General features: G+C 44.3%; 1 protein-coding gene and 1 long non-coding RNA gene across 4 annotated transcripts in view; one reads left to right on the top strand and one right to left on the bottom strand.

Annotated features, from left to right (window-relative positions):
• SLC39A11 (solute carrier family 39 member 11) overlaps positions 1 to 27,066 on the bottom strand; it is a 281,340-nt gene that overhangs the window by 247,116 nt on the left and 7,158 nt on the right. For 2 of the 3 annotated variants that reach the window (XM_082212760.1, XM_082212759.1), the window contains exon 4: positions 12,043 to 12,201. The exons of the other annotated variant lie outside the window; for it this stretch is intronic. In XM_082212760.1, the coding sequence (XP_082068886.1) occupies positions 12,043 to 12,201 (159 nt within the window). The remainder of the gene's footprint in view (positions 1 to 12,042; positions 12,202 to 27,066) is intronic. 3 annotated transcript variants of the gene reach the window in all.
• LOC309526729 overlaps positions 21,638 to 27,066 on the top strand; it is a 66,315-nt gene continuing 60,886 nt past the window's right edge. Inside the window, exon 1 of the long non-coding RNA XR_014216887.1 lies at positions 21,638 to 21,673. This is a non-coding gene — a long non-coding RNA (uncharacterized lncRNA). The remainder of the gene's footprint in view (positions 21,674 to 27,066) is intronic.

The following is a 27,066-nucleotide window of genomic DNA, read 5'->3' on the forward strand; positions in this document are numbered from 1 at the left end:
CTCATCTCCCTCAGAAATCAACCTTACAGGGGATGGAAATGCTATTTTGCATGCATGGTGATGACACCAGTTTGGGGACATGCCTTCGTCTTTCCTCTGCCTCCCTCCACTGGCTTTTAAACTTTTTTTTTTTTAAAAAAAAGGTGTATCGTGTTTGAAGCTTAACAAACGCCAGCTGTTTCCAAGTCCATAGGGTAGCACTTTTGATGCTCAAGTGTTCCGCATTTGCCTTGTAAACTTTGGCCTGAACACCTGTGCTTGTATCACAATCCGAGTCCAGCTCATTCTGATGCAGAAATCTTCAGTGCAGGAAAGGAAAAAACCATGCACACTTTGGATTTTCTACTGCAATTGCCACTCAAAATGTATCTAACCCCCCCCCCCAGCACTCCCCAGGCCTTTCCTGGGACATAAAATGGGCAGGTTAAAAATATTATGGCCAGCATTGTTCTGAGAACGAGGTACAGTGGTACCTCGGGTTACATACGCTTCAGGTTACAGACTCCGCTAACCCAGAAATAGTGCTTCAGGTTAAGAACTTTGCTTCAGGATAAGAACAGAAATCGTGCTTTGGCGGCACGGCGGCAGCGGGAGGCCCCATTAGCTAAAGTGGTGCTTCAGGTTAAGAACAGTTTCAGGTTAAGAACGGACCTCCGGAACGAATTAAGTACTTAACCTGAGGTACCACTGTATTTTAGGACGCGGGTGGCGCTGTGGGCTAAAGCCTCAACGCCTAGGGCTTGCCGATCGAAAGGTCGGCGGTTCGAATCCCCGCGGCGGGGTGCGCTCCCGCTGCTCGGTCCCAGCGCCTGCCCACCTAGCAGTTCGAAAGCACCCCCGGGGGCAAGTAGATAAATAGGTACCGCTTACCAGCGGGAAGGTAAACGGCGTTCCGTGTGCGGCTCTGGCTCGCCAGAGCAGCGATGTCACGCTGGCCACGTGACCCGGAAGTGTCCCCGGACAGCGCTGGCCCCCGGCCAATAGATGTGAGATGGGCGCACAAACCCCACAGTCTGTCAAGACTGGCCCGTTCGGGCAGGGGTACCTTTACCTTTACCTTTACCACTGTATTTTATAGATTGAACACAAATTCAAATGCAGAATCCATACATTTTTCTTTCAGGAGAAAGAAAATCATGTTTCTAGTCGTTGCGACCGCAGGGAGAGGAAACTGGACAGTGGTCTGGAAGAACACAGGAAGCGATCCTTATAGGATCTCCAGTGGTCCTAACTGTTTGAATTTTCAATTTCTGGCTGATGCCGAATCCCGTATAACCGCTCAGTACAGAAAGCTGGCCATGTGGACCACATAACACGTGCTTGTTTTCATCTGGAATAAGGAGAGAGTCTCTGTAGGCTGAGTGTTGTGCCCCCCTCTCCAAGACGAAAATCTTGCTCTATTTCACAAATGGCTTATGAAGAGAAATGCATCCATGTACGAGCTGCTATAGCAACAGGAGGTAAAGAAGAGCCATTTCCCACTATCAGAGTGACCTTGGGCTGCTTTCTTTCTCTTTCTCTCTGCCTTCCCCAGGTGCTTCAGTTCTCACCAGAACATGAGGACAATAGCACTGAGAGCACACAAATATTCCAGAAGCTCCGGTGCTGAATTATTAAGATTTCTTAGTGCTTCGGATGGAACAAAGAAGGGATGTGCTACAACTACCGGGGGGGGGGGGAACACAGCTACCGTATTTTTCGCTCCATAAGACACACTTTTTCCCTCCGAAAAAGTAAGGGGAAATGTGTGTACGTCTTATGGAGCAAATGCAGGCGGGATAAGCCCCCAAGAGCTCTGTGTGCTCTTTAAAGGGAGTGCGGCTCTTGCGGGCTTTTCCCCAAGGAGGGAGAAGGGAGGGGAGGGAGTCCGTCAATGACAATGGGCAGCCCCTCAGTCCCTTCCCCCACCTCCCGGAAAAGCCCCCATGAGCCGTGCTCCCTTTCACAAGCTGCGCGGAGCGTGTGTGCGGCCCTTGGGGGCTTTTCCCCCGAGGAGGGAGAAAAGCCTGCAAGCACCGCACACACGCTCCACGCGGCTCGTGAAAGGGAGCACTGAGCAGAGCCTCGGATGCATACAGGCTCTGCTCAGCGCTCCCTTTAAAGAATATTTTTTTCTTGCATTCCCCCTCTAAAAACTAGCGAAAAAATACAGTATTTGTTTTCTTCGAAAGTTTGGGCTCCTCCACTCACCCGTTCTCCATCTACACCGCATCTACATTAAGAATTGACTCTAAAAATGCCAGATCTTGACACCTAATATTTTAGAAGGGAATCCAAATCCTTTTCGAGCCATGTTTGGTGGCTCATGATAATACAGGACTGCTGGCTTATTCTGGTTTGTCATGCACAATGTCCACACACTCCCTTTTCTCTCTCTTCTCAACACAAGCAGAAGGAAGCAGCCAGAAAGCTGCCATCAAGCTTGGCTTCTTGTGGGGTCTGAACCCAGATTCGTAAGCCTGCTGCAATCTATGGCTTAAAGCGAGTTAGAGACCCTAGCTTGTCAGGGAGCAAGAAACGACAATCCCTGGTATAGACAAGCTAAGCTGAACTGCAGATTCCTGGTGGGTTTCTCTCTCACACAACAGGAGGGGGCAAAGTGCTGCCGGCCTATTGTGACATGCAGACACAGCCACACTGTGGTTGAATAATGATGGTTATTCTCCAATGTACAGACCAGACATATTTAGCACGCTGCCTATTGAGAAGAAAAATTTCAACCTGATTTTAGTGTACCGTTCCCCCCCCCCCCCGTGTAAGATGAGGTTTTTTTATTATTAAAAAATCGTAAAAATTGGGTGTCGTCTTATACACGGGTAGTGCAGAGAGGGGACGGACGATTGGTGGCAGCCATGAGCAGGATATTGTCAGCGGCAATTGGGCGAGCAACTGGTGGCTGCTGGTGGCAAGCGGGCAGACGATTGGTGGCTTCGTTGAGGCTCAACAACTCTGGAAAATCTCCACTCATTTCCTTAACTTGGAGTCCCCCAAAACAGGGGTCGTCTTATACATGGGGGGATGTTATACGCAGAAAAATGTGGTATTTATCCTCGTTTTCTGGCAGGGTAATACAGGTGACCAGCTTACCAATCGGTTACATGTTCCCTTGTAAATGGCAGCAGTGGAATTCACACACACACACACACACACACACACACACACACACACACAGCAAGGTGCACAATCCATTATGGATTAAAGTAACGTAAGATTCAAGCCACTACAACAGAGATGGCTAAGTCAAATGCCTTCCTTGGTGCTGTTGAACAACAACTCCCCATGCTGGATGGGACAGATGGGAGTTGCAATTCAACCACATGGGGGGGGCAGACAACAGCAGCCAGTGGTTTACATTACACACTGGCAAAGGCTCCTCTGCTATTCAGAGAGTTCAGGCCATGCTTCATTTTAAACAAGGGAAAGATTAGCAGCACATCCCCAAGGCAGAGAAAGGTTGCACATTTAGTCTCATCTCGCTATCATGCTAAATTCAACTGTCTGCTGATAAGGAGAGGAACAGTGTATCACTGCCAGGTTGTGCAAAAAGCATGACATTTAATAGGATGCTTTGTATTCTACATATGCAAACACAGTGTCAGATTATCAATTTAATAGCTTGGAGGAAAACAAAGAGCAAAACCAAAGTGGATTCGCCCTCCCCCCCCCCCCTTTTCATCGTTACCATCCTTGACTGAAGAGAGTGGCTCTTTTCCTAGATCTCGGTATCGTGAGTTTTCCTAATCTTAATCCATAGCCAATGACAAATGTTCCTTTAGGAACCCAGGAATTAAATGCACATTACCTCATTTTCCATGCTACTGACATTTATCAGGCCAGAATCCAGCCCACATTACTATTCAACCATTTGTTTCTGTTGAGCTGTGCACTTTAGTAATAAGCACCCTTTTAACTCCTGTTATCAGAGTTTGTGTATGATTACAGAGTATTGAATTATTGCCCAAGGCAGTATCGACCTGCAGCAGGCTCCATTAGTCTCTCTTGAAGGCAGGGCTCTCTCCCTGAACATTGGCAAAGCTATAAGACCATCACGTAATTCAAACATCTGGCTGTACGACAAAGGACTGTATGGTCCCTCGAGAGAATCTGTGGCACCTGCTTTACGCATTTTACTTCGACTGAAATCACTGCAAAACATTTTATCTGAATATACGATAAATAAGACTATAATAAATAATAATAGCTCGCCCTGATAGGCCAGCTACAGATCTATTTGCAACCTTTCTTGCCTTAGAATAGATCTATTGTTACAGAATAGCTTGAATCTTTCACGCCAATAACTCATCTCCAGTGCCACATCAGAAGCATCCTTTTTGGTACCCAAGTTGAACAAACCTGCATCCTATTATGTTTGGCAGAAAACGAAGGCCACTCAAAAATAAAGTAGTAGTTTAGGGTTGCCATATTTTGAGGAGCAAAAAAAAAAGAGGTCACATTTGCCAACTTCTACTTTTAACTATGGATCGCTTTGACGGCTCTCATTTTAAATACCCCTACTATACGTAGGCTATAGAATCTGAGATATATTGCTAGTAGCAATGTTCTTAACTTTCATCAAAATATAATAATAATAATAATAATAATAATAATAATAATAATAATAATAATAATAATAATATATTGCTCCCTCGCTTGCCACATGAAAGTATTTGGGCTCATGTTCACATCTTTGTGAACGTAAGTGGGCACAGAACAGTTTATTAAACTGTTTAACATGTACATATGGGCTCTCTCCTTAAGGGCAGGGGGGTGTTAACTCTTGCCCTCCCAGACTCTAAGCTAGGCCATTTGTTACTATCCATCTTTCACCCCATTTCATGCTACAATCCATAGCACATTGCTCCATTTTATTCAATGATCCGACTCACGCAAAATGCTTTTTTATTAACTGTTCCAACAGATAGTTGAAGGTAAGGGACGTTTTGATGTGTTCTTCAGAAGACACCAAATCCTTTCTCAGAATAAGTTTGAGGGGAAAGGGAGGGGGTGCGGAAATACAAGAATAAAGTTTTACTGTCCTAAAGCAGCTATGCTAATGGGTTTGGTGCTAGCAAGGGAATTCAAAATAATATCATGATACACTGTTGTTAATGAGCGTAGAAGTTAATGACAAACTTTTTAGAAGGACGTTCATACATTAGGGAACATTTTCTCTGATATGCATGGCAACGACTTTGAAACGTGTTAATAGCAAAAGTTTGTAATGATTTTTTGGATTCGCAACTGGTTTTGCTCGTGAGCTTTGTTAATTCATTTGCTCTTGGTGCTTAGAAGCAGGGAAAAATTACTATCCTTTTTTGCTTTCAGGCAGCTTGAAAATAACTGGTGCATTTGTTTTTTTAATGATACATAACTTTTAAGAATCTGGGGGCTGTTTTAAACTCTGGACTTTATATTAAATCCTCAAAGACGAAATGTCTAATGAGACTGAACAATCCCAGCCATTATCAGGGAGGCAAGGAAAGCCTCCTGATAATACGGCTTCTAAACATTAACAGTTTATCACTTGAAACGATACCTTTAATAGTTATTAATCTTGCATTTTGCTGTATTAGTAGCTAAGCACCCTCAATATTCAAACAAACATATTTTTCTTTCGCTAACGGACCCACGTCAGACAAAACCAAATCACTTCTGATTCAGAAACTAGGCAACTCCTTTATTATATGTTTGCTGGGGAACGTCTCCTCTAGAAGAGTCACAGGAAAACATAACTTTCCCACTAGAGTCCGGATTAGGACTGGGCAATATATAGATATATCATTCAAAACTGGTTTGAAGTCCATATTGTGATATCTGTTTCATAATTTTTGACCTGGCAATAGATCACCAGTCATGTTATGTGTTAGGGCTAGGCGATATATCGTTCAAAACCAATTTGAAGTCCATAGTGTGATATTGGTTTCATAATTTTTGACCTAATCTGGACTAAACCACCTCAGCCAGAGCCAGGGCTTTTTCGGCTGTGGCTCCGATCTGGTGGAACACTCTGTCACAAGAGACTAGGGCCCTGCGGGACTTGACATCTTTCCGCAGGGCCTGCAAGACAGGCCTTTGGCCAAGGCACAGCCTGACCCCCTCTTTTGGTAATTCCTCACAGAAATCTAGCCCAATGGTTGCCATTAATTTGATTTGAATTGATATTGTAATGAATTGATTTTAGAATGCTGTATTACTTTACTGTTGTTAGCCGCTCTGAGCCTGGCTTCAGCTGGGGAGGGCGGGATATAATTATTATTATTATTATTATTATTATTAAAACATGGGGTGGGGAGCTTCTCAAGGACCTGGGAGCACCCAATGTCATCATCAGCCTATTCCTGGCCTAAGAAATATCTGACCATTGGGTAGATGGAGGTGGTGGGCACCTTGCAACTGGTCCCATCCTGACTGCTCATAAAATCCTTAGGCCAATCGAACAGTCTCAAACAGAGGGGTCAACATTTAGAAACTAGTTATCATGCTAATGCTTTATCTGTTTCCATTGGGCAAGTGTTTTGGAGGAAAGGCTATTTACTCTTTGGACTGAGACATTAGCACTCCCTGGAGCACAACACCTAGAATATCCCTGCAGGACATTCCTATGGGCTTGGGATGGGACAACCTTAATCGTTTTGGTGATGCAGCCCACTTGCTATTTGATAGAATACTGCATGCAGCACACAGGGGGGTGAGGAAGAGATAAGTAAAATGCTCCAGTCCTTTAAAAAGAAATCTAACAATGGGGTCCCATGACATGGGTTAATTAATTTAGTAGGAAGATGTTGCAAAACGTAGGAAGGATCAACATAGGACAGCGGCCTTGACCGTTCTGCTTCACAGTGGAGTGCATTGTTTCTTTGAAGGAAAGGAATACCAGCAGTAGAATCCCATGGCAAGGCAGAATTAATTTACTGGGAACATGCTACAAGGAGGAAGAACAATGCAAGGCAGCTGCTTTGATTGTTCTGCTTCATGGAAGAAATGTACTTAGATGTCTACTCACTAAACAGAGGGGTTGTTTGCTTAGTTGAAGTTGACTGTCCTCAAAAGACAAGCTTCCTGCTTGCTTGGGTGTTTATCTAGCACAGAGAATGTGTTTTCCCTCCTTGCCAAACTGCTGTGCTTGGAATAATAATAGAGGAACCCCACTCCACCTCTGGCAATATCCTTGGAAAAATGCAGAGCTATATCTAGATGGGTTCCCCACGATTCTTTCCATTGCATCAGGGAAGTAGACACTTCTTCTGACTCTGGAAGCAGCACCACATTTTACAGTGCAACATATGTGCATCAAAACGTTTTCCTCTTGACAGAGTTGTGCTAATTCTTAGCAACTGTACTGGTGATCTTAAAGGTAAAGGGAAAGGGAAACCTGACCATTAGGTCCAGTCGTGACTGACTCTGGGGTTGTGGCGCTCATCTCGCTTTATTGGCCAAGGGAGCCGGCGTACAGCTTCCGGGTCATGCGGCCAGCATGACTAAGCCGCTTCTGGTGAACCAGAGCAGTGCATGAAAGCGCCGTTTATCTTCCCGCCGGAGCGGTACCGATTTATCTACTTGCACTTTTGGCATGCTTTCGAACTGCTAGGTTGGCAGGAACAGGGATCAAGCAACGGGAGCTCACCCCGTCGCGGGGATTCGAACCGCCGACCTTCTGATTGGCAAGTCCTAGGCTCTGTGGTTTAACCCACAGCGCCACCCGCGTCCCTACTGGTGATCTTACTGTGCTTATTATTACAACCTGATGTGTTGAAGCCATTCTACTACAATGATGAGGTTACCTGAAAGACCGCCTTGTCGCTTATACACCAGCCAAATCACTGTGACCATCTGGAGAAGCTCTCCTGACTGTTCCAGATTTCCCATTGAAACAAGCCAGGCATCTACAATTTAGATATTCTGATATTTCTTCTCCTGCTGAAAACGTTTCTGTTTCACCAAGCACTTTTAGACAATTAATTTGATTCAATGTTTGTCATTTGTTCTGCGTTTTATGGTGTTTTAATGACTTGATTGTACAGTGCCATGATACTATCTTTTTTTCCTTTTTTTTTTAGTTGGAGGTTTGAAAATACTCTTGTAGATAAATAATAGGAGTGACAGCACCAAGTAAGTTATGCAAGGTGGTTGTTTAAAAGATGCAGCTGGGTTTGTTTTTAAAATCATTAGTAGGAGAAGGAACGCATTCTCTCTCACGCCCCTTATGTAACATCTTCACTAGGCAAAACACTCCTGTCAAAGATTCCCTTCAGAGTCAACTCCAACAACATCCACAGGAAATGGTCAACTTAGCTCAGCATCCCGCCTCCAGCTTGCTCAAAACTATGTTTCTACCACCACTCCTTTCTGCTTGGTAGCACTTTGTCTCAGCATCCTATTAAGCCAAGGAAGAAGGTGCCAAAGCCAAGTCTCCTACTGCAATCCAAAGAGTCTCAACACATGTGTGTTTGCATTATTATTATTTATGACATGCACTAAGGCAAGGGCAGCCAACATGACGGCCTCCAGACTCTGTTGAACTAAAACTCCCATCATCTTTGACCACAGGCCATGCTGGGTAGGGCTGATGGGAGTTGTAGTTCAGGAGGGCATCAAAGGGCAGTAGCATTTCAAATCACAGCAACCTGCACTCCATCAGGCGCCACTGAGTTTTATGAGTATAATAGCAATACCCATTTCCAAACTATCTTGCACTTGCCATTTTTCTCCATCAGCAGCTAACACACAAACTCCTTTAACACACATGAGGGTTTGTTGTTGTTCTTGCTTTTGTATTTTTTAGGAATATGGTTAGAGCAAACAGGAAAAGCGGGAAACCAAGTTGAGATAGTGCAAGAAGCGATCCTCAAGATCAATGTACAGTGGTAGCTCGGGTTACAGACGCTTCAGGTTACAGACTCCGCTAACCCAGAAATAGTACCTCGGGTTAAGAACTTTGCTTCAGGATGAGAACAGAAATCTTGCTCTGGCGTGGCGGCGACAGCGGGAGGCCCCACTAGCTAAAGTGGTACCTCAGGTTAAGAACAGTTTCAGGTTAAGAATGGACCTCCAGAACAAATTAAGTTCTTAAGCCGAGGTACCACTGTATTTAAGAGTTGATCCTTAAGATCAATGCACATGTCTAAAGAGTTTAGAAAAATAGTGCAGAAATAGGCTTTTCTTTACATTAAGTATGCTAAAATTCCCACACAGCTACTGTGCAGAGCAGAGATACGGATTCTAGCCAGGATGAAACACTAAAAATAGCTCAGGGTCAACTTTAAATAATCCTTTTATTCTAAGGGAGCGCCAACCACACATTTCAGAGCAAAGACAGGAGATGCATTTTTGATGGTTTATGCCTCTCAATGCCAGTTGGCCACTGTGAAAACAAGATGGCTCTTTGGCCAGCTTCACCAGGGCTCTTACAATGTCCTTACCAGTCATTAACTAGTACTGTGTGCAGATAAAGAGAGCGGAATTACCCAAAGTAAATAACCTGAACACTCTTTGTTGGAACTCACTGCTGGAATTTCTGAAACAAGTACATCTTCATATTCCAACTTAATAGACCATAAACCAGCATAACTTTCCAAAAATCTACTGGGGCGCTCAGAAGAGCAAAGCAAAACAAAAAACATAAAACAGCAGCTAGAACAGTGAAATAAGAATCCAGCAGGATGTCCTCAAGTTGCTCCTTGGCTTCAGAGCTGAACACTTTGTCAGATACAATATAAAAACATGACTGATTTGATGTTGCCTTGTAATCTGAGAAGGGTTTCCCCCTCATTACAACCCTGGATAATGGAAACAGCTGTCTTAGCTGGCTGCTATAACCAGATCCCTTTTAAAAGAGCTTGGGGGTGGGAGAGAGAGAAGTCAACAGAGATGGAAACACTAGATTTTCTATAAAACTATCTTCCCTATGAAGAAGAAAGCAAAGCTCTCCCACCAGCCTCACAAACATGCCTGTGAAGAACCAATATGGACTGCCAATGTTTTAAGACCGTGTAGAATGATGTTTGCATGGCACCTGCCTCAGGCAGGTGGCTAAAAAACTATGTTATTTTCTCAGGTTTCAATCAACACAATATGGCTGGTTTTTTGTTGAGCTGCTTTGGAACTGCTGTTCTTACACTATGTATTGCTTTGCGCTGCATTCTCTGATTTATTGAATTTATATGTAGCCATTTTACTGCATTTTATTAAATTTAAAAGAAAGCGTCTTCCCTATGATGGGGAGTAAGTAGACAAAATGAGCAGACAAAAAGAGCTCCCTGCTGTGATCAGGAAATTTCACATTCCATCTTATGCGGGGGGGGGGGGGCAACTGAGGTACTCATTAATACATAGCTGTCAACTTACAGATTTGAAAATAAGGGACCAGCAGCCTCGAAAATAAGGGATCAGCAGCCAAAATAAGGGATTTTCAGAGCACAGGTATGTTCAACTTCTGAGCCCCTCCGAGCCAAAGGCAGAAAGCCCAGCCAGCAGCCAAACGAAGCCTCAAGCGGTGGTTCCCACAGCACAGCAACCCGGCAAAGGGGATGCAGCAAGAAAAACCACCGTCACCTCTCCGCTGGGAAGCGCTGAGCAAAGGCGAGTCCCCAGCTAACGCTGCCGATTTGATCGGCACAAGGCATGCAAGCTCCATCCCCCAGTCGTTCTTAGACTACTTATTGGGTGAGCAACGCAACCAATCAACACAGCTGGAGCGTCCCTCCTCCCTGGCCGGCAGGGAGGGAGGGAGAGGAGCTGCTTCCTTTGAAACCCGGAAAATTTAAGGGACATCATCAATAAGGGACAGCAGCAGGACATGGCGCTGGGATAAGGGAGCTTCCCACCAAATAAAGGACGGTTGACAGCTATGCATTAATATCTTTAGAGTACAGCTATTTTCGCCCAGACGCTTGGCCAAAAAACCCTAAGAAAATTTATTGTTGTTGTTTTTTGTTTGCTGCAAAGAAACAACAACCCCCTTTTATAGCACTGCTTTAAATGAGTAGTTGCTAAAATACTAAACCACCTCCATCAGAAATAATTGCCCCCAAGCACAGCTGCCTCATGAGGCAGTCCCTTCAGGGAGAGATCCAATGGTATTATCCTCCTACAAGTAGCAGAGGCTATTACTGTGTCTAGGCTCTTAAGGAGAGGCTGAAGCAAGACACGTTGTTCAAAAAAGCAATTCAGGGTCTTTCAAATTGAAGGAGGGGAAGAATGCTACCTGAGCCAACTAAAATCTCCTCTTGGATTTAAACAAAAAAACAAAACAAAAGGGGTTGAGGGAGGGAAGAGAGAACAAGCCCTACCAAACAAGAAATGAAAAAGCAGGTCATAATTTCTCATTCACATAACCCCAAGAGAAAGAGCAATGCAAATATGCAGGCTGCCCTGTTAAATATATCCTCAGAAATGTATATATCTTCACCAGATCACCAGTAGAAAATGATAAGGTATCTTGCTTCTGCTCAAGCAGAACCCGGTGGAAGAAACAGCTTCTCCGGCAGCTTCATTTCACCCACCAAAGCACACAGAATATTAGGATTTGGTGCAGGGATTTGCTATAGCAGCAATTCCCCAAATTCCATCAGACCCAGGTTACAAAGGTATTTGTTTCCGTCTATATCCCACAGAGCTCAGAAACTTTTAAACAAGGGATGGGGAATCAGTGTCCTTCCAGATGTGGCTGCAATACAACATTTCTGGCCACTGAACATGGTAGCCTGGAGATGATGGGGGCTGGAGACAGACAATATCTGGAAGACCACATTCCCCCCCCTCCAAATCTCTGTTTTAAACCAGTATGTTACTAGCAACACAAATACTAACTAGACTAAGAGTAGCAGCAGCAGCAAAGTCCTGCAACGGTGCCCCATTTATCTTAAATTTATGAGGACTTGGGCACAACCACACTTGTAAAGATGCAAATGGTCTATGGATCCTTACTTAATAAACCCAATAATATAATAAAACAAGACCAGTTTCCAGTACATGTAAGGTGAACCTAAGACTGACTTTCCTGGCTGCCACCAAATTATAGAGACCGTTGGAAGGGCTACTCACCAGCCAAGGGAGAATGAGGTCAGCAAAGTACACGAACGCAGCGCCCAGAGTGAAACCAACAGCTACGGGGAAGAAGGCAAAGGCCCCAAACTTTCCAGAGTCCTCCGCCAGTTCAATGGCAGGTGCAAGGAGAGACCAGTAAGAAGCAGCCAGCATAACCTAAAACGACAGAAGAGTTAATGCAAATTAAGGATGCAATAACGTGGCCCTCTTCGGTCATTCTGGTGTGCGAGAATTATGGCAGAGTTGGATACAACATGGCATTTTCAATAAAGGCTCCAGCACCACAAGTGGAGATGCAGATTTAAGGCCTCCAATCAATACTTATTTCACTGCTACAATAAGATTCACGGGTAGTATGTTGCATTTCTATAGCAATGAACCAAGATAATCGAATTTCTACCTGCCCTTTGTTCAATAATTTGAGACACCCGAATCCAGTAACTCCACAGGGTAAAATCTCCCTTATATTTATTTTATTTTCTTCCAAATCCAGGTGCCTGGACTGTAAACCATGAATTTAGGAGCTGAATTGATTTTTTTTCTTTTTAATATAACTCCCACTTTAAAAAAACACAAAAAACCAAGGTAAAACGTCCAACAATATTGAGAAGCAATTCCTATCCTATTATGTGGCTAGCATGCCTTGGAACAACAGAACTATCCAGGAGATTTGGGGAGCTTCATAAGAGGTTGTGAAATGTTTCACTACAGACAAACCATGAGCTGCAACCACCTTCCTTCCCTAGTTTACAGCTCATGGTTTGTCTGGGGGAGACAAACCACAAGATTGGGATCAGACAACACATTAAGTCAAACCATGACTTAGCTTACAGCAGCCAGAGGATTGAGAGAGGAGTGTAGCAGCTGTGATAATCTCTCTGGGAACACTTAGGCTTCTGTGTTTGCACTTAGTGTTATGCATGAACCAGCTCCATATGCTGAAACTTGGTGGGAAATGTAGGTGGGAAGAAGCTGAAGATGATACATTTCTGTCTACCCTTCAAAGTGCTGCAAGCCAGAAAATAGCTTATCTCCTGAGTTTATGCCAGAAACATGAGGAGTTAGGAGTCCAGAGTTGTTTATTGCAAAGAAATAGGGTACAGTCGGATTGTTCCGCGAAACTGCAACCCCACCCAGTGGTCCAGCCAGTTGTATTTATAAAATTTCAAACAAAGCATTTCAGTTTTCAGCAATCATATGCATCATTACCTCACTTCATGTTTAATACACATGTGCAATAAACACTGGCAATTTCTGCTGATTAAGTTCTGATTCCCACTATGTTCTGTTACACTGTGCATGTTGGGAACGTGTGTTAGATGTAGCCATTTGCACCATGTAGCAACTTATGTTCTAGCTTTGAGATTCACTTATTAGCTGTATTTCTGCCTCAATGCAGACGGCAACTTGCAAAATCATCAGTTTCATAAAGTAACAGGCTACCATAACTTCTCTATTAGAAGCACACCCAAGGATTTACACGGGTACACATTATCACATTTATTGTGGCCCTTTGGGCCACTGCCACAAAAGGAACTCCTTTAAGTGTATTGTTTGCGCATAATGCAAGTATAATACAAACCTGAACACATACAGAGGAGCAAAATAGCAGTATTCCTGTTCTCAGTAGCCACCATGCTAGACTTTCCTGAGGTCTAAGCGTACAAACCTTTTTCTCAAAGAATTTCAACATGATTTTGAAATATGATGCTGAATAACATTTTTCATCCTTCACATGTTTCATCCTTTACATGTTTCTGTCAAGAGCAATTTAAGAACAACGAAAAGACAAATCTTGACTCCGCCAGAGCATAGTCAAAGCAGCAACAAGCACATACAAAATACAGCGTGCTTATTCCACTGAGAAGTAATGATGTCAAAATAACCCTTCCAAACGGGTGGCTAGAGACTAAGCAAATAGGCAATTTTAAGACCGCTGCTTCTTAAAAATGGACTGCGCTGCCAAAGGGAAGTAGCCACTGTGCTCTCTTAAAGACTGTTTTGTTTTTATTTATTTTTTAAAAGAATAAATAATCACTTGTTTATGGCCTTTCCTCCCCACATATGCTAGTTTCAAAGTGCTCCAATTTCTCCTTAAACAGCTGCAAAGCACCTTCCCCACTTAAACTCCCACACTGTGAAGCCAGCAGCAAAACATGAACAGCACGTTATCGCCATACTGATATATGTTCTTTACTTGGCCCTTTGTCCAGCCGACTGGTCTTGGAACTAGGGAGCTTTGGTGCACAACAGGGCTGCACCAGCAGCACCCAGGAACTCTTTCTCTGAGGTATTTTTTAAGTCTGCTAATGAAGAAGATGGAATATGAAAGGGGGGGAGAGAATGGGGGGGACACCCAAAACACGGAAAGAAAAACTTAAGTAAATTTAAGTCCCATGTTGGAGGTTGAGGCTAAAGGACTGAACACGGCGAAGGACAATAGTTCAGTGGACTTTTTCCACCATGCAAGAAGGAGAGGAACGAAAAGCTGCTCCAGAATCTGAGTGGGTTTTTCTTCTTCTTCATTTTTGTTTCTGTTCATCAATGTGGCTTCGACAGCACCAAAAGCACCCGCATTGCAGGGGGTTGGACTACAAGACCCTAGTGGTACCTTTCATCTCTACAGCAGTACCTCGGGTTAAGTACTTAATTTGTACCGGAGGTCCGTTCTTAACCTGAAACTGTTCTTAACCTGAAGCACCACTTTAGCTAATGGGGCCTCCCGCTGCTGGAGTACAATTTCTGTTCTCGTCCTGAAGCAAAGTTCTTAACCCGAGGTACTATTTCTGGGTTAGCGGAGTGTGTAACCTGAAGCGTATGTAACCTGAAGCGTATGTAACCCGAGGTACCACTGTACAATGCAAGTAGGGATAATGGGAAGGGGTGCTGCAGGCTTTAGAAAGCCATCAGCTTTCTGTCACGTATTTAACAAGTAGCAACCAAATTGCTACCTGAGGGAAAGATTTTCAGATCCTCCCACACAGAAGTCTAGTAATCCTTCCACTTGGAAATTTAGAGACTTATAGTTCACGCCCTGTAAAACCACTGGATTACTACAATACAGTGGTACCTCTGGTTACAGACGCTTCAGGTTACAGACTCCGCTAACCCACCAATAGTACCTCAGGTTAAGAACTTTACCTCAGGATGAGAACAGAAATTGCACGACAATGGCGCAGCAGTAGCGGGAGGCCCCATTAGCTAAAGTGGTACCTCAGGTTAAGTTTCAGGTTAAGAATGGACCTCCAGAACGAATTAAGTTCTTAACCCAAGGTACCACTGTATTTGGTGCGAGATGGGGAGGGACCTCATCAAATAAGGCCCCCTAAGACACAGCCCAATAATAAATGCTGAGCTTTCCTCAGCATTTTCTCAGATTTCAGCATTTTGAAGTCTACACACACATCCTTTCCTTTACCTCATCAGCGAAAGCAATTACGCAACTGCCAAGGAGCAACACAGCTGCAGGAGAAAGATCGGCTAGTACACTGTCACAGACTGCCTTCCACAAATTAGAACAACTGTAACGATTTTATCGTTTGCTCGCTCACAATGCAGAAATACGTACGCCACTCCCCAGGAAGGCTACACAACTGTAATTAATCACAGGTGAACCTTCTTTTGTCTTCATTATATAACAATTACGTTTGGTGACACTCCTGTGTCACGCATTTGAGGATTTCATTATTACTATGGCTTGCGTCGAAAGTTATGCCAAGTCTCTCAATTCCACTCGTGCAAGGATATATACCCTGGTGCAATTGAACTTCTCCCCCTCTCTTCTCCATCTACTCAGTCTGCTCAGGGGTTTCCCAACCCTATGAAATAGATCTGGAAAGGGCGGGGAGAGGAGTTTCATTGTGCAAGTGTAAATCCTTGTGCAAATGGAACAAGGGCACCCTTGGTTTTTAAGTGATTTTGTACAGTGCCTGGAGAACTCGCTTTACGAAGTGCCTGTTATGAGAATTATAAGGTCTAAGATATAAAATAAATGTACCAAGCAAACATATACATAAATATATAAACCACATGTCTGAAACAGTACAGGGAAAAGTCCTGAAACCATTTTGTCTCTCCCAAATTGACCAAAAATGTTTCTCTGCAAGGAGGGAGGAAATGAGGAAAACCTCCCCATTGTCTCTTTGCTCACGAATCCTGCCTTAAGGGCACATTTAAGATATGAATAGGGTGAGCCTGTGACCTGGACTCAGGACTCAAGAATTAAGTATTTATCATCACAAAAGAATAGCCAGGCTGTCCAGGTAAACCCATTAACAGCCAGGTAAACCCATCAACTGGTTTCCTGCCGGCCAGGATTCTGTTGTAGACCACCCCTTCTGTGATGTATGTATGATGTATGGGGGGGGGGGTCTTGTGCTCCAGGCAATTTCAAATGTCTATATAAGGGCTTGCGCACCATTGTTTGGGGCACCCTGTTACAACAGTTAATAAAGAGCAGGCTTACTAGCTGCTTTGCTTCTCAATATTCTCTGGTTGGCCTCTGTTATTTTCTCCTTCCGGTAGAGAACCTACAAAATGACTCTATATGGGCTCTGTCAGGAGCCTGTCCTACTCTCGAGTAGGACCCTGGTAGAGACACATGCCCAACTGGCATGTTCTCTCCCTCCTGGTCGATCTTTTGGGACCTTCAAAAGCTTTCTTCTACCCAAACATCACAGTGACCGATGCCAACAGACATCGGCACACTTAGGGATCCGCAGAGCCTTCGCAGTTCGCGTGACAGAACTCAGTAGCTCAGCATTTTGGCTAATCTACTTTATTTACATATAAACACACATGGAGCATTCTGACTTAGCTCCTTCCTCTTTCTCATCAGACAGCAAAGAGGGGGGGGAAAGGACAATAGTCCCACGTCACGGAACACAGTAACACAAACATCCTGTCTCCGTCACTTCCCACTCTGTGGAATGAAAACATACACCATCATGTGATAGACAACAATCCCATGACTGCAATCACGGAGCAGGAATCTTAACAGGCTCTTGAGTACCCCATAAGGGAAAAGAAGAAGTTTTTTCTTACAACATCCGACAAATACAAGCAGATAGGTGATAGATAAATGCAGAAAACAGTGGTGTCAGGGAACTGACATCAGAGGCACGGGAGAAGGAGAGGGTCTCTGATTCTGCAGGGGAAGGTCCCAGCGCTAGAGGGAGACTCAGCTGGGAAGAAGGGGAAGAGAATGAGTGTAACACCAGGGATCCAGGAGAGCAACGGGACAGGGAGGTGCAGGGGCTCCAGGACTCTTCGCTGGAAGTGAGTGAGGAGAGCCCAGGCACCCCGCTGCCCACGCCCACCCTGCGCAGGAGACTCCCGCGCAGTGAGAGGCGGAGACGCTTAGGTGTCAAACAACTCTTATGTTGGCAACGCTTTAAGAAACGCCCACAGACAGATTCTACGAGTGACTAAGGGCAGCCACGCTGAGATGGGCTGTGCAGTCCGGAGGGTTTAACCAGGCAATCTAATGCTCAAACGGAGCAGGATTACGCACGAGTAACTCCCAACCATTATAAGTGGTTTCTGAAATTCAGTAAGGTCTCATCGCAGTCCTATTTCTCCGTATCAGTGTTTCCCAAACTTGGTTCTCCAGCTGCTTTTTGGGACTACAACTCCCATCATCCCTAGCTAGCAAAACCAGTGGTTTTGTGTGGATGGAATGCAGCCTACTATACCAAGGGATACCTCAGTCTGTAGAGCATGGGACTCTTAATCTCAAGGTTGTGGGTTCAAGCCCCACGTTGGGCAAAATAGTCCTGCATTGCAGGGGGCTGGACTACTTGACCATTGTGGTCCCTTCCAATCCTGCAATTCTATGATTCTAAGGTAAAGAGCCCCATCCATTGCTCCTCCCACTGTTAGATCATTGGTACGCAGCCTCCAGAATGTCCCCCTTGATGAATGCAGCCCTCAGGCTGCGAAAAGGTTCCCTACTCCTGGCTCTGCAGGTTTCCAGTTCCATGCAGGACTGCTGGAACAAGCAAACACAGTGGCTGGCCTTAGGAGAAAACCTTCAGTATTCTGAACAGAGAGTCCTGTTCTGCTTTGACAACAATGCAGTCCAAGTACCAGCAGCCCAAATGAATGGCACACAGCTCTTGATTCAGCTCTGTTTCGCTACTGCTTAGGAACTGGACTGATAGTAGTAGTTTGGATTTGATATCCCACTTTATCACTACCCTAAGGAGTCTCAAAGTGGCTAACATTCCCCTTTCCCTTCCTCCCCCACAACAAACACTCTGTGAGGTGAGTGAGGCTGAGAGACTTCAGAGAAGTGTGACTAGTCCAAGGTCACCCAGCAGCTGCATGTGGAGGAGCGGGGAAGCGAACCTGGTTCACCAGATTACAAATCCACTGCTCTTAACCACTACACCACACTGGCACCTAGGCCCCCGACCCCACAAAACCCACCATTTATTTACGGTGTGGCTGTTTGTTCAGAAGGAACTTTTTCCTCTCTCTTTTTGGCAGAGGTGTAGCGACTCATCTTTCTCATCTGATTATTTCTCATAAAAAAGAAAAGGAACCTTTGAACAGCATATTGATACACAAGAAAGCACCCTCCTCTCTCTCTCTAGGACACAGAGTTCTCTAACTAGAGCTAGGAAGGATGACATTTGGTAGTGCTCTCATCCAAAAGCAACAATGCCAGATTATTCTTCAAATTCCTTGTCTCTGAGCCAGTCAGTCAGCCCTGATGGAAAGAAACTGAGCACAACGTTCTTGGTTTAATTACAATTGTCTTTCCCACAGGAGTGCAAGGAAATGGCGTCTTCAAAACAGCCATCATAAGTGGATTGTAAGCATAATTAGAAGGGAGTGACACCTCTGCACTGAGACAGACTCAGACCCTTATTAATCTCTTGAATAAAGTCTGAGTGCATCCGCCCACCCTCTCAAATTTTAGGAGTTAGCTACAGGGTTTCACTCTTTCAATTTCATATCTATATTTCTGAATTCACACAGCATCAGCTTCCATCAGAGCTGTTAAGAACATGCCAAACAAGTCATTTGCATCTAGCCCAAAATTGCAGGCAAGCAACACCGTTCACTGGAGGCAATCTCTGCTGGTGAAATGAACTGGTTAAAGAAAAAAGTTTTCGATTCCCAGAAAGAATGAGGAGGTGGGGTGAATTTAATTAATTTCAGTTCCTTCAGTTCACTGCATCTTCTCATTCTGCATTTCACTTCTTCTGCATGAAAGGGAATCCTGTAGTGCTGGAAAATGCTGCAATCTATTTTACCTTGTTTATTTTTTAAAAAATGATCCAAGTTACCTAGGATGTGGAAGTCAAGGGTGCCTAACCCCCATTACCATTAGTAACAAGAAGAGCCATTGATTTCAGCAAAAATTAGGCATGCCCGATTTGGTCTCCAAAGTGCAATCAGTGGCAAGGACCCAGAAAAGTCCTTGTGCACACACACAAATTGCTTCCATATACATTAGTTGGGGGATTGGTTTTGCCTTCCAGCGCCTGCCATTTGTACCACCTGAGTCCTGCTCTGGAGGGCTGCCTTACTATTAGTGGGCTGTTCAGTTGGCTACTGATGAATGACAGAAGCTGGGGAGGGAGAACTGTTGTGTGAGCTGAAGGAACCCCATCATTTTCTGGATCCAAACCATTGTCTCCTGCCTTTGCCCCCCTGTTGTCTGTGCCTATCCTACCCAAATGCTTTCAGCTGGGCTTGTGCTGGCTAAACGAAAAACCTGGACGCTGCCAATTTCCATCAGATCTATTGCTTCTTCCTGTACTCTTCTCTCTGCTGGCTCATTTATGAAAACATTTCTTTCCCCAGAAAATCTCAAATCGCTTCCTTCTTTATCTCTCTTTCCCACGCGCTAAAATAATTACGAAACCAAAATGAAATCAAATATAAGATGAAGCAGCCGTTTAAAATTTAAATCCTCGCTTAAAGCTCTGGCAAAGCAAGGACGTTTTTACAGCCTGTTCAGATTGACACTGATGCTTTCTTAGTCACTTCTGGGAGAAGGTTCTGAAGTTTAGAAGGTACTGTATTTTTCCGTGTATAAGACTAGGTTTTATCCCTTAAAAATAATGTCAAAAATTGGGGGGTGTCTTATACACGGATAGTGCCAAGGGTGGACTGGCGATTGGTTGTTGCCGCAAAAATAGGGGGCATCTTATACATGGGGGCATCTTATAGACGGAAAAATACGGTATTTTTTGAGATACACCCGCACACAGCCACACCCACTGCCATCTCAATTTGGATTGGCTGGAGTCCTGCATCTTGCTTCTGACAGTGACCAACCAGATGATGATTACACACATACACACACAAAACAAATGCTTCCAGGAAGCCTATAAACTGGATAGGAAGCCACCACAACCTCCTACTGTTGCCGCTTAGTAACTTGGAGACTGGAATGCACCTAGCAATTGCCTCATGCTGCTTCTCCATAAACTAGGGCAGATCTAAGAGTGCCCCAGCAGTGGCATTCCCAGCGATGGGCCCACACGGCACTGGCATGAATTCTTTTTCCAAGTGCCCCAAGCGTTTCTGAATGGTAATGAATCAGGGGAGAAACTGAAAGCGGGTGCATGATCTGGGCTCCATGGTAAGATACTAACCGGAGGAAATAAGATTCATTTGGGGTGTCTGTCTAGAAAGGATTTGAGGGAGGAATGAATTGATTTGGAGCAGGATCTGTTGGAAAATTAACTAGGGATTAAATGTATTGAAGAGGAACTGAGGTAGGGTGCAAATTAATTTATGTGGGGCACATTGGATGGGAAATTAGATGGGTTGCATTCTGTGTGACATTTAAATTCTAAACTTGCATTGATGCATATAAATCAGCTTATGCAACATTTATGCAAAGTTGCATCTAAGAGCCCCAATGTTATAAATACATTAGCAATGTCTCTGGCTCCCAGGTTCTTATACCTGCTCCAGTTAAAACCCTGCATACCCCACCAATGGCATGCATATCCTCTCCAGACCAAAAGCCATTTGCTGTGTCACCTTTCATTTCATCCACCAACTAAAATGAGATGAGTTTTTTATTTCAATACATGCAATAGCAAAACTCCTAGGGCACTGAGGAACACAGGGAAAGAGTGTTGGCAGCAAATTCTTCAAATTAAAAGAGTGCATTTTCAGAAGAAAAAGAGAAACCAAGGGGGGGAACCTTCCTTGGGTTTTTGTTTTGTTTTTTAAAAGGAGTTGCCGCTCATTAAGGCATATCTCAAAGAACAGGCTTACTCTCAAGAAAGTTATCTCAGCTCTGCAAAGCACCAAAAGGACTCTCAAGTGTCCCTTTTGAATATCTAAGTCATGGGTAGGCAAACTAAGGCCCGGGGGGCGGATCGGGCCCAATCGCCTTCTCAATCCAGCCTGCAGACGGTCCGGGAATCAGCGTGTTTTTACATGAGTAGAATGTGTCCTTTTATTTAAAAGTCATCTCTGGGTTATTTGTGGGGCCTGCCTGGTGTTTTTACATGAGTAGAATGTGTGCTTTTATTTAAAATGCATCTCTGGGTTATTTGTGGGGCATAGAAATTTGTTCATTATTATTTTTTCCAAAATATAGTCTAGCCCACTCCCCCAGGTCTGAGGGACAGTGGACCAGCCCCCTGCTGAAAAAGTTTGCTGACCCATGGTCAGAAGCAGCAAGAATGAGGCTGCATGTTCTTCATTCTGCGGCCTTACAGTGGAGTTCATGAGTTTGCCATTCAGCTGATGTGACAGCGTCGCACTCTGCATTTCCTAAACGCAACAGCCAACAATCCAAGGCGGGGGAACAGACAGAGTGAAAGGTGCGGCATTGTGTGTGGCACAAATCCAGATGCTACTGAGAAAAGATGGAAGCAGCAGAAGATCTACGTCTCTTCTGTAATCTCATTAGACTCTTGGTCACAATGCCTGTTGAACGCCCCAGCTCAAGGCACCACCTGCCATCTTGAACTCTGCCAAAAGACTCTCGCCAAAAACAAATAAATGAATCGTGAAGAACGCTCCATGCTGTACAATGGTAATAAGGATCACAAATACCTTTCACACCGTCTGGCACGTATCTTGTTTTCCGGGCTAAGATAACTGTTTTAACCAGCAGAAGGTCAATGGCACTGAAGTCACAAAGACTAGCCCTCTTCAAGTGTTATTGTTCATGTTAAGGAAACACACAAAGGGGGCTGTGGGGACACGTCTGCTAACTTCACCACCACCCCATATTGTCATTCTGGCTGCGCTCCACAAGCTTCAAGGAGCCTCCTGTTGCAAGCCATGTGGGGAGCCCCAAAAATGCAGGAGGGCTCTCCATGTCAAACATTCTCTCTCCAATCTGTGGGAATGATGGGGATGCAGTGCTAGAACACTCAACCATGCAGTCAACCTCACATGTTGACATAGAGGGTTAGAGGGTTGCTTCAAGTGAGGTCTGTCTACATTTCCCATTTGGTTTGAGTATTATACAGAACCAAACAGTTACAAAAGCTTCTTTCAGCTTATCAGGTAAAGGGTCTATAAAAGTAAAGGTAAAGGGGTCCCTGACCATTATGTCCAGTCATGACCGACTCTGGGGTTGCGGAGCTCATCTCGCTTTATTGGCCGAGGGAGCCGGCGTACAGCTTCCGGGTCATGTGGCCAACATGACTAAGCCACTTCTGGCGAACCAGAAGCAGTGCACGGAAACGCCATTTACCTTCCCACCGGAGCGGTACCTATTTATCTACTTGCACTTTGACGTTATTTCGAACTGCTAGGTTGGCAGCAGCAGGGACCGAGCAACGGGAGCTCACCCCATCGTGGGGATTCGAACCGCCGACCTTCTGATCGGCAAGCCCAAGAGGCTCAGTGGTTTAACCCACAGTGCCACCTGTGTCCGATTAAAAAAAAGGGTCTATACTCTGAGGCAAAATTCTTTTCTTCCAAGGCAATAAAGGGGCTAATTTATAGGCAGAAATTGCTGTGCTGGCATAAAGGGTTCAGCTTTTGAGCTATGATTTAGCAGACATGTTTCCCAACCCACCCCCCGGCCCCCTAAAAATTGCAGATAATCCAATATGGATTGGTCAGCATGACTGATCATTTCAGTGACTTGACATTTCAGCACTGGAGTTGAAAACAGCCATGAGGAATTTGTGAAAATGGTAAGAGAAGATGGTGCTGCTATCAAAAGATTCTAAATGTTACCACGATAGCAAAGACTGAAAAGACAGGTTTGCTGGAAAGTGCCTCTGTGCTAAGAAAACGTTGCACAAGCTAGCTAGAAAATAAGGAGGCAAGGCTCTCTCTTTCCAACAGAAATGAAATCTCTTGCTGGGTAGCCAAAGGATAAAGAGAGAGCCTATCAGAAGACAATATGGCTAGATCTGGAGCCACAAGAATGACTATTGAGTTCTGGTTCTCCATTGCTTCTGGGACCTGAACTTTAATTTAGATCAGGCATAGGCAAACTCCGGCCCTCCAGATGTTTGGGACTACAAGTCCCATCATCCCTAGCTAACAGGGCCAGTGGTCAGGGATGATGGGAATTATAGTCCCAAACATCTGGAGGGCTGGAGTTTGCCTATGCCTGATTTAGATTATTTTGTGCAAAAGGAAGTTGTGAACAATGGTTCCTTGCCCTGTAATACGTTCTTCTGTTGCAAGCGGCATTGTATTTGTAATGTTGTTTGCAGAGCCCCCTGAATGGCCCTCCTGCTACTCCACATGGAACTGAGGGTCTTATAAAATCTTAAAATGAATGAAAAAAAGTTTTGGAGATTCAGCTGATACCAAATCAAAGTTTCATCTAGATTGGTTGGGTGCCAATTCTGGAAAGACTCTTTTCTTACATAAACCCTCTACACCAGATTTCAATGAGCAATTACAGCAGTCTAAAATGATCCGTTCTTGGAAGGGCAGGCCGATTTAACTGCGGGGAGAGGAAAGGGAGTGCAAGACACGTCACTGTTTTATGCTGTCCAACCCTGTGTGCAAACATGTACCCAGTTCCTGCATGTGGAATATACAAGAGGTTACTTCCTATATGTAGCAACTGGGCACCAAGAACAAACTCTTTTTATCAAAACTGGATCAAGGTGGTCCTGTTGGGGAGCTCTCATGGGGGGGCTGTAACCGCCTGCAAAGCAGAGCAACAGGAGGCATGAAGCTGCTTTTAAGGAGATGCAATGCTCTGATGCAAAATATATCAAAGCATTCTGCAGTATTCTGAACTGCCGCTTTAAACACACGCACACATACACAAAATTATATATTATTGCCTTAAAACACGCCTAGAGAGATTGGGGGCGGGGGAATTATAAACTGATTATCATTTTTCTGCAGTGATTTGGGCAGTGTGTTTTTTTCTATAAAAAAATGTTTAGGGGTACTCTCCTTTAGACTCAAGAAAAGCACCATTTTATAGTTCAAATTGGGAAAAATAAATACAGTACAAAGAGTCACAAAATGTTTAGGTGTATGCGTACGGGGGGGGGGGAGCACTGGAATTGGGAAACAAAAATGTATCACCTTTACAGATATAGAATAATACCCAAAACAGAGAATTGATGAACTGCTAACTGCATGCCAAAGATGCCTAAGCAAAGTTTCAACACAATCCCTCAATCTGGTGTGGATTCCCACAGGCTGATAAGGGTCTGCTCCAAGGAACTTCCAGGGCTATCTTTCAAGCAGAAGTCCCAGGCCGGGAGTGAGATGGGAAATAATTAAGAGAACACCTTGAGGAGGGGAAGGAAGGAGAAAGTGAAGCTAGTGCCAGCACATGTCAACTTTCTTTCTTTTCTTTTCTTTTTTAAAGGCACACCAAGTATCCAGTCCGTGGCACAATTTGCATGTCCCTGTATACCACGAACGAGCCAGTTGCCCTTTCCTGCTATTATGTGAGAGAAGCAAATCATGAATTTCTGACTTAAGTGCTTTGTCACAGCCAGAAATTGTGGCTTGTTTCATCCAAACAAATAATAATCAATACAGTGGTACCTCAAGTTACAGACGCTTCAGGTTACAGACTCCGCTAACCCAGAAATAGTACTTCAGGTTAAGAACTTTGCTTCAGGATGAGAACAGAAATCGTGCTCCGGTGGCGCGGCGGCAGCAGGAGGCCACATTAGCCAAAGTGGTACCTCAGGTTAAGAACAGTTTCAGGTTAAGAACGGACCTCCAGAATGAATTAAGTTCTTAACCTGAAGTAGCACTGTAAACCAAGAAGAATCTTTGGTTACAGATCATGGTTTGCTTAGAGCAAAACAAACCATCACCCTCTGTTCAGAGGGGCTGCAAAGCCAAATAACCATGGTTTGTTTCTACCACGATAGCAGGGAAGATCAAAGCAGCCAAGAGCGAATTTCACGGTAAACTGTGGTTTCCTGTGATATGTGAACAAGGCCTGGATCTGCTCATTTGCAAAGGTGAGGACTTCACTACGAAAAGGAACACTTCCGAGGGCCTTCTGGCAGTTCCCTCACTGTGAGAAGCGAAGTTACAGGGAACCAGGCAGAGTGCCTTCTCAGTAGTGGCGCCCAGCTTGTGGTACGCCCTCCCATCAGATGTCAAAGAACCAAACAACTATCAGACTTTTAAAAGACATCTGAAGGCAGCCCTGTTTAGGGAAGCTTTTAATACTGGATGAATTATTGTATTTTAATATTCTGCTGGAAGTCGCCCAGAGTGGCTGAGGAAACCCAGCCAGATGGGCGGGGTATAAATAAATAATTATTTATTATTATTATTATTATTAGTGCATGCCATTGCATAGAAACATTGGTAGTAGACAGAGCTGGCAGGTGAGGGGACACCCTTTCATAATAATATAGCCATCTGTTAATTCCTCAATTTCTCCACGCAGGTAGACTAGGAAGATGGGAATCTGACTTCATAATCTCTCAGAGAAATCCTATATGCAGTGATGCTAGGACCAGAAACATGCCACCATGAAGCCAGAGAAGAAAGCACACAGGAGTGAATTCCTAATTTAGAATTAAATTCTCAGCGCCTTTTCGATTGGCTGACTGTCACACAGCGGAATCAGTGTCGCCAGCTTCAGTGTTACCCACAAGTTGCCAAAAGAAAATTAAAACATGAAAATTGTTCTTAAAATGAGCTGTCATGATGGCTGCTTGTCAAAAACCAGCAAACATCGCTGTTTTCGATTCTGGAATTGGAAAAGCCGTATTTGTTTCATAGGCCTTTGCAAAACAAAGGAGGAAAATGTATCAAATACCTAAAGCTCTTAAACAGTGTCAGAACTCAATGGAATAATCAACAGAACGGAATATAAAAATTCATTTCATGCATGATTGCTTAACTGCTGGAGTGTGCTGAATTTCTCCTGAAAGAATGACTAGCCATTTAAAAAAAAAATTAGCACTTTTATTATGGTCCTAAATCACTGTAAATTCTTCTCCCACCCACCTCGAAGCTGGAGAAACAAAGCAGAAAAGGATCCAGCAACCCACCACAAACTTGTGGCAAGATATATACCATCTAAAAAGCATCCTGGACTTGACTTGAGACTAAGTGGGCCATACAACAAGAACTTATATAATTTGTTGTTGTTGTTGTTGATACCCCGCCTATCTGGCTGGGTTTCCCCAGCCACTCTGGGCAGTTCCTGACAGAATTAAAAGCACAATAGATCATCAAACATTAATAACTTCCCTAAACAGGGCTGCCTAAACAGGTGTAGTGGTTAAGAGCAGTAGTCTCGTAATCTGGGGAACAGGGTTCGCGTCTCTGCTGCTCCACATGCAGCTGCTGGGTGACCTTGGGCCAGTCACACTTCTTTGAAGTCTCTCAGCCCCACTCACCTCACAGAGTGTTTGTGGTGGGGGAGAAAGGGAAAGGAGATTGCTAGCCGCTTTGAGACTCCTTCGGGTAGTGATAAAGCGGGATATCAAATCCAAACTCTTCTTCTTCTTCTATTTCCTTGACATATATGCTCGATCAATTCACCAGGCAAATATTGTTAGATCATTTTTTTTAAAAGAGAATTTAAGGGGGGGGGGAGAAAGCTATGGATGCTAAAAGCTGTCT

Source organism: Podarcis vaucheri, assembly GCF_965113315.1.
Source record: "Podarcis vaucheri genome assembly, chromosome: 2".
Taxonomy (NCBI): domain Eukaryota; kingdom Metazoa; phylum Chordata; class Lepidosauria; order Squamata; family Lacertidae; genus Podarcis; species Podarcis vaucheri.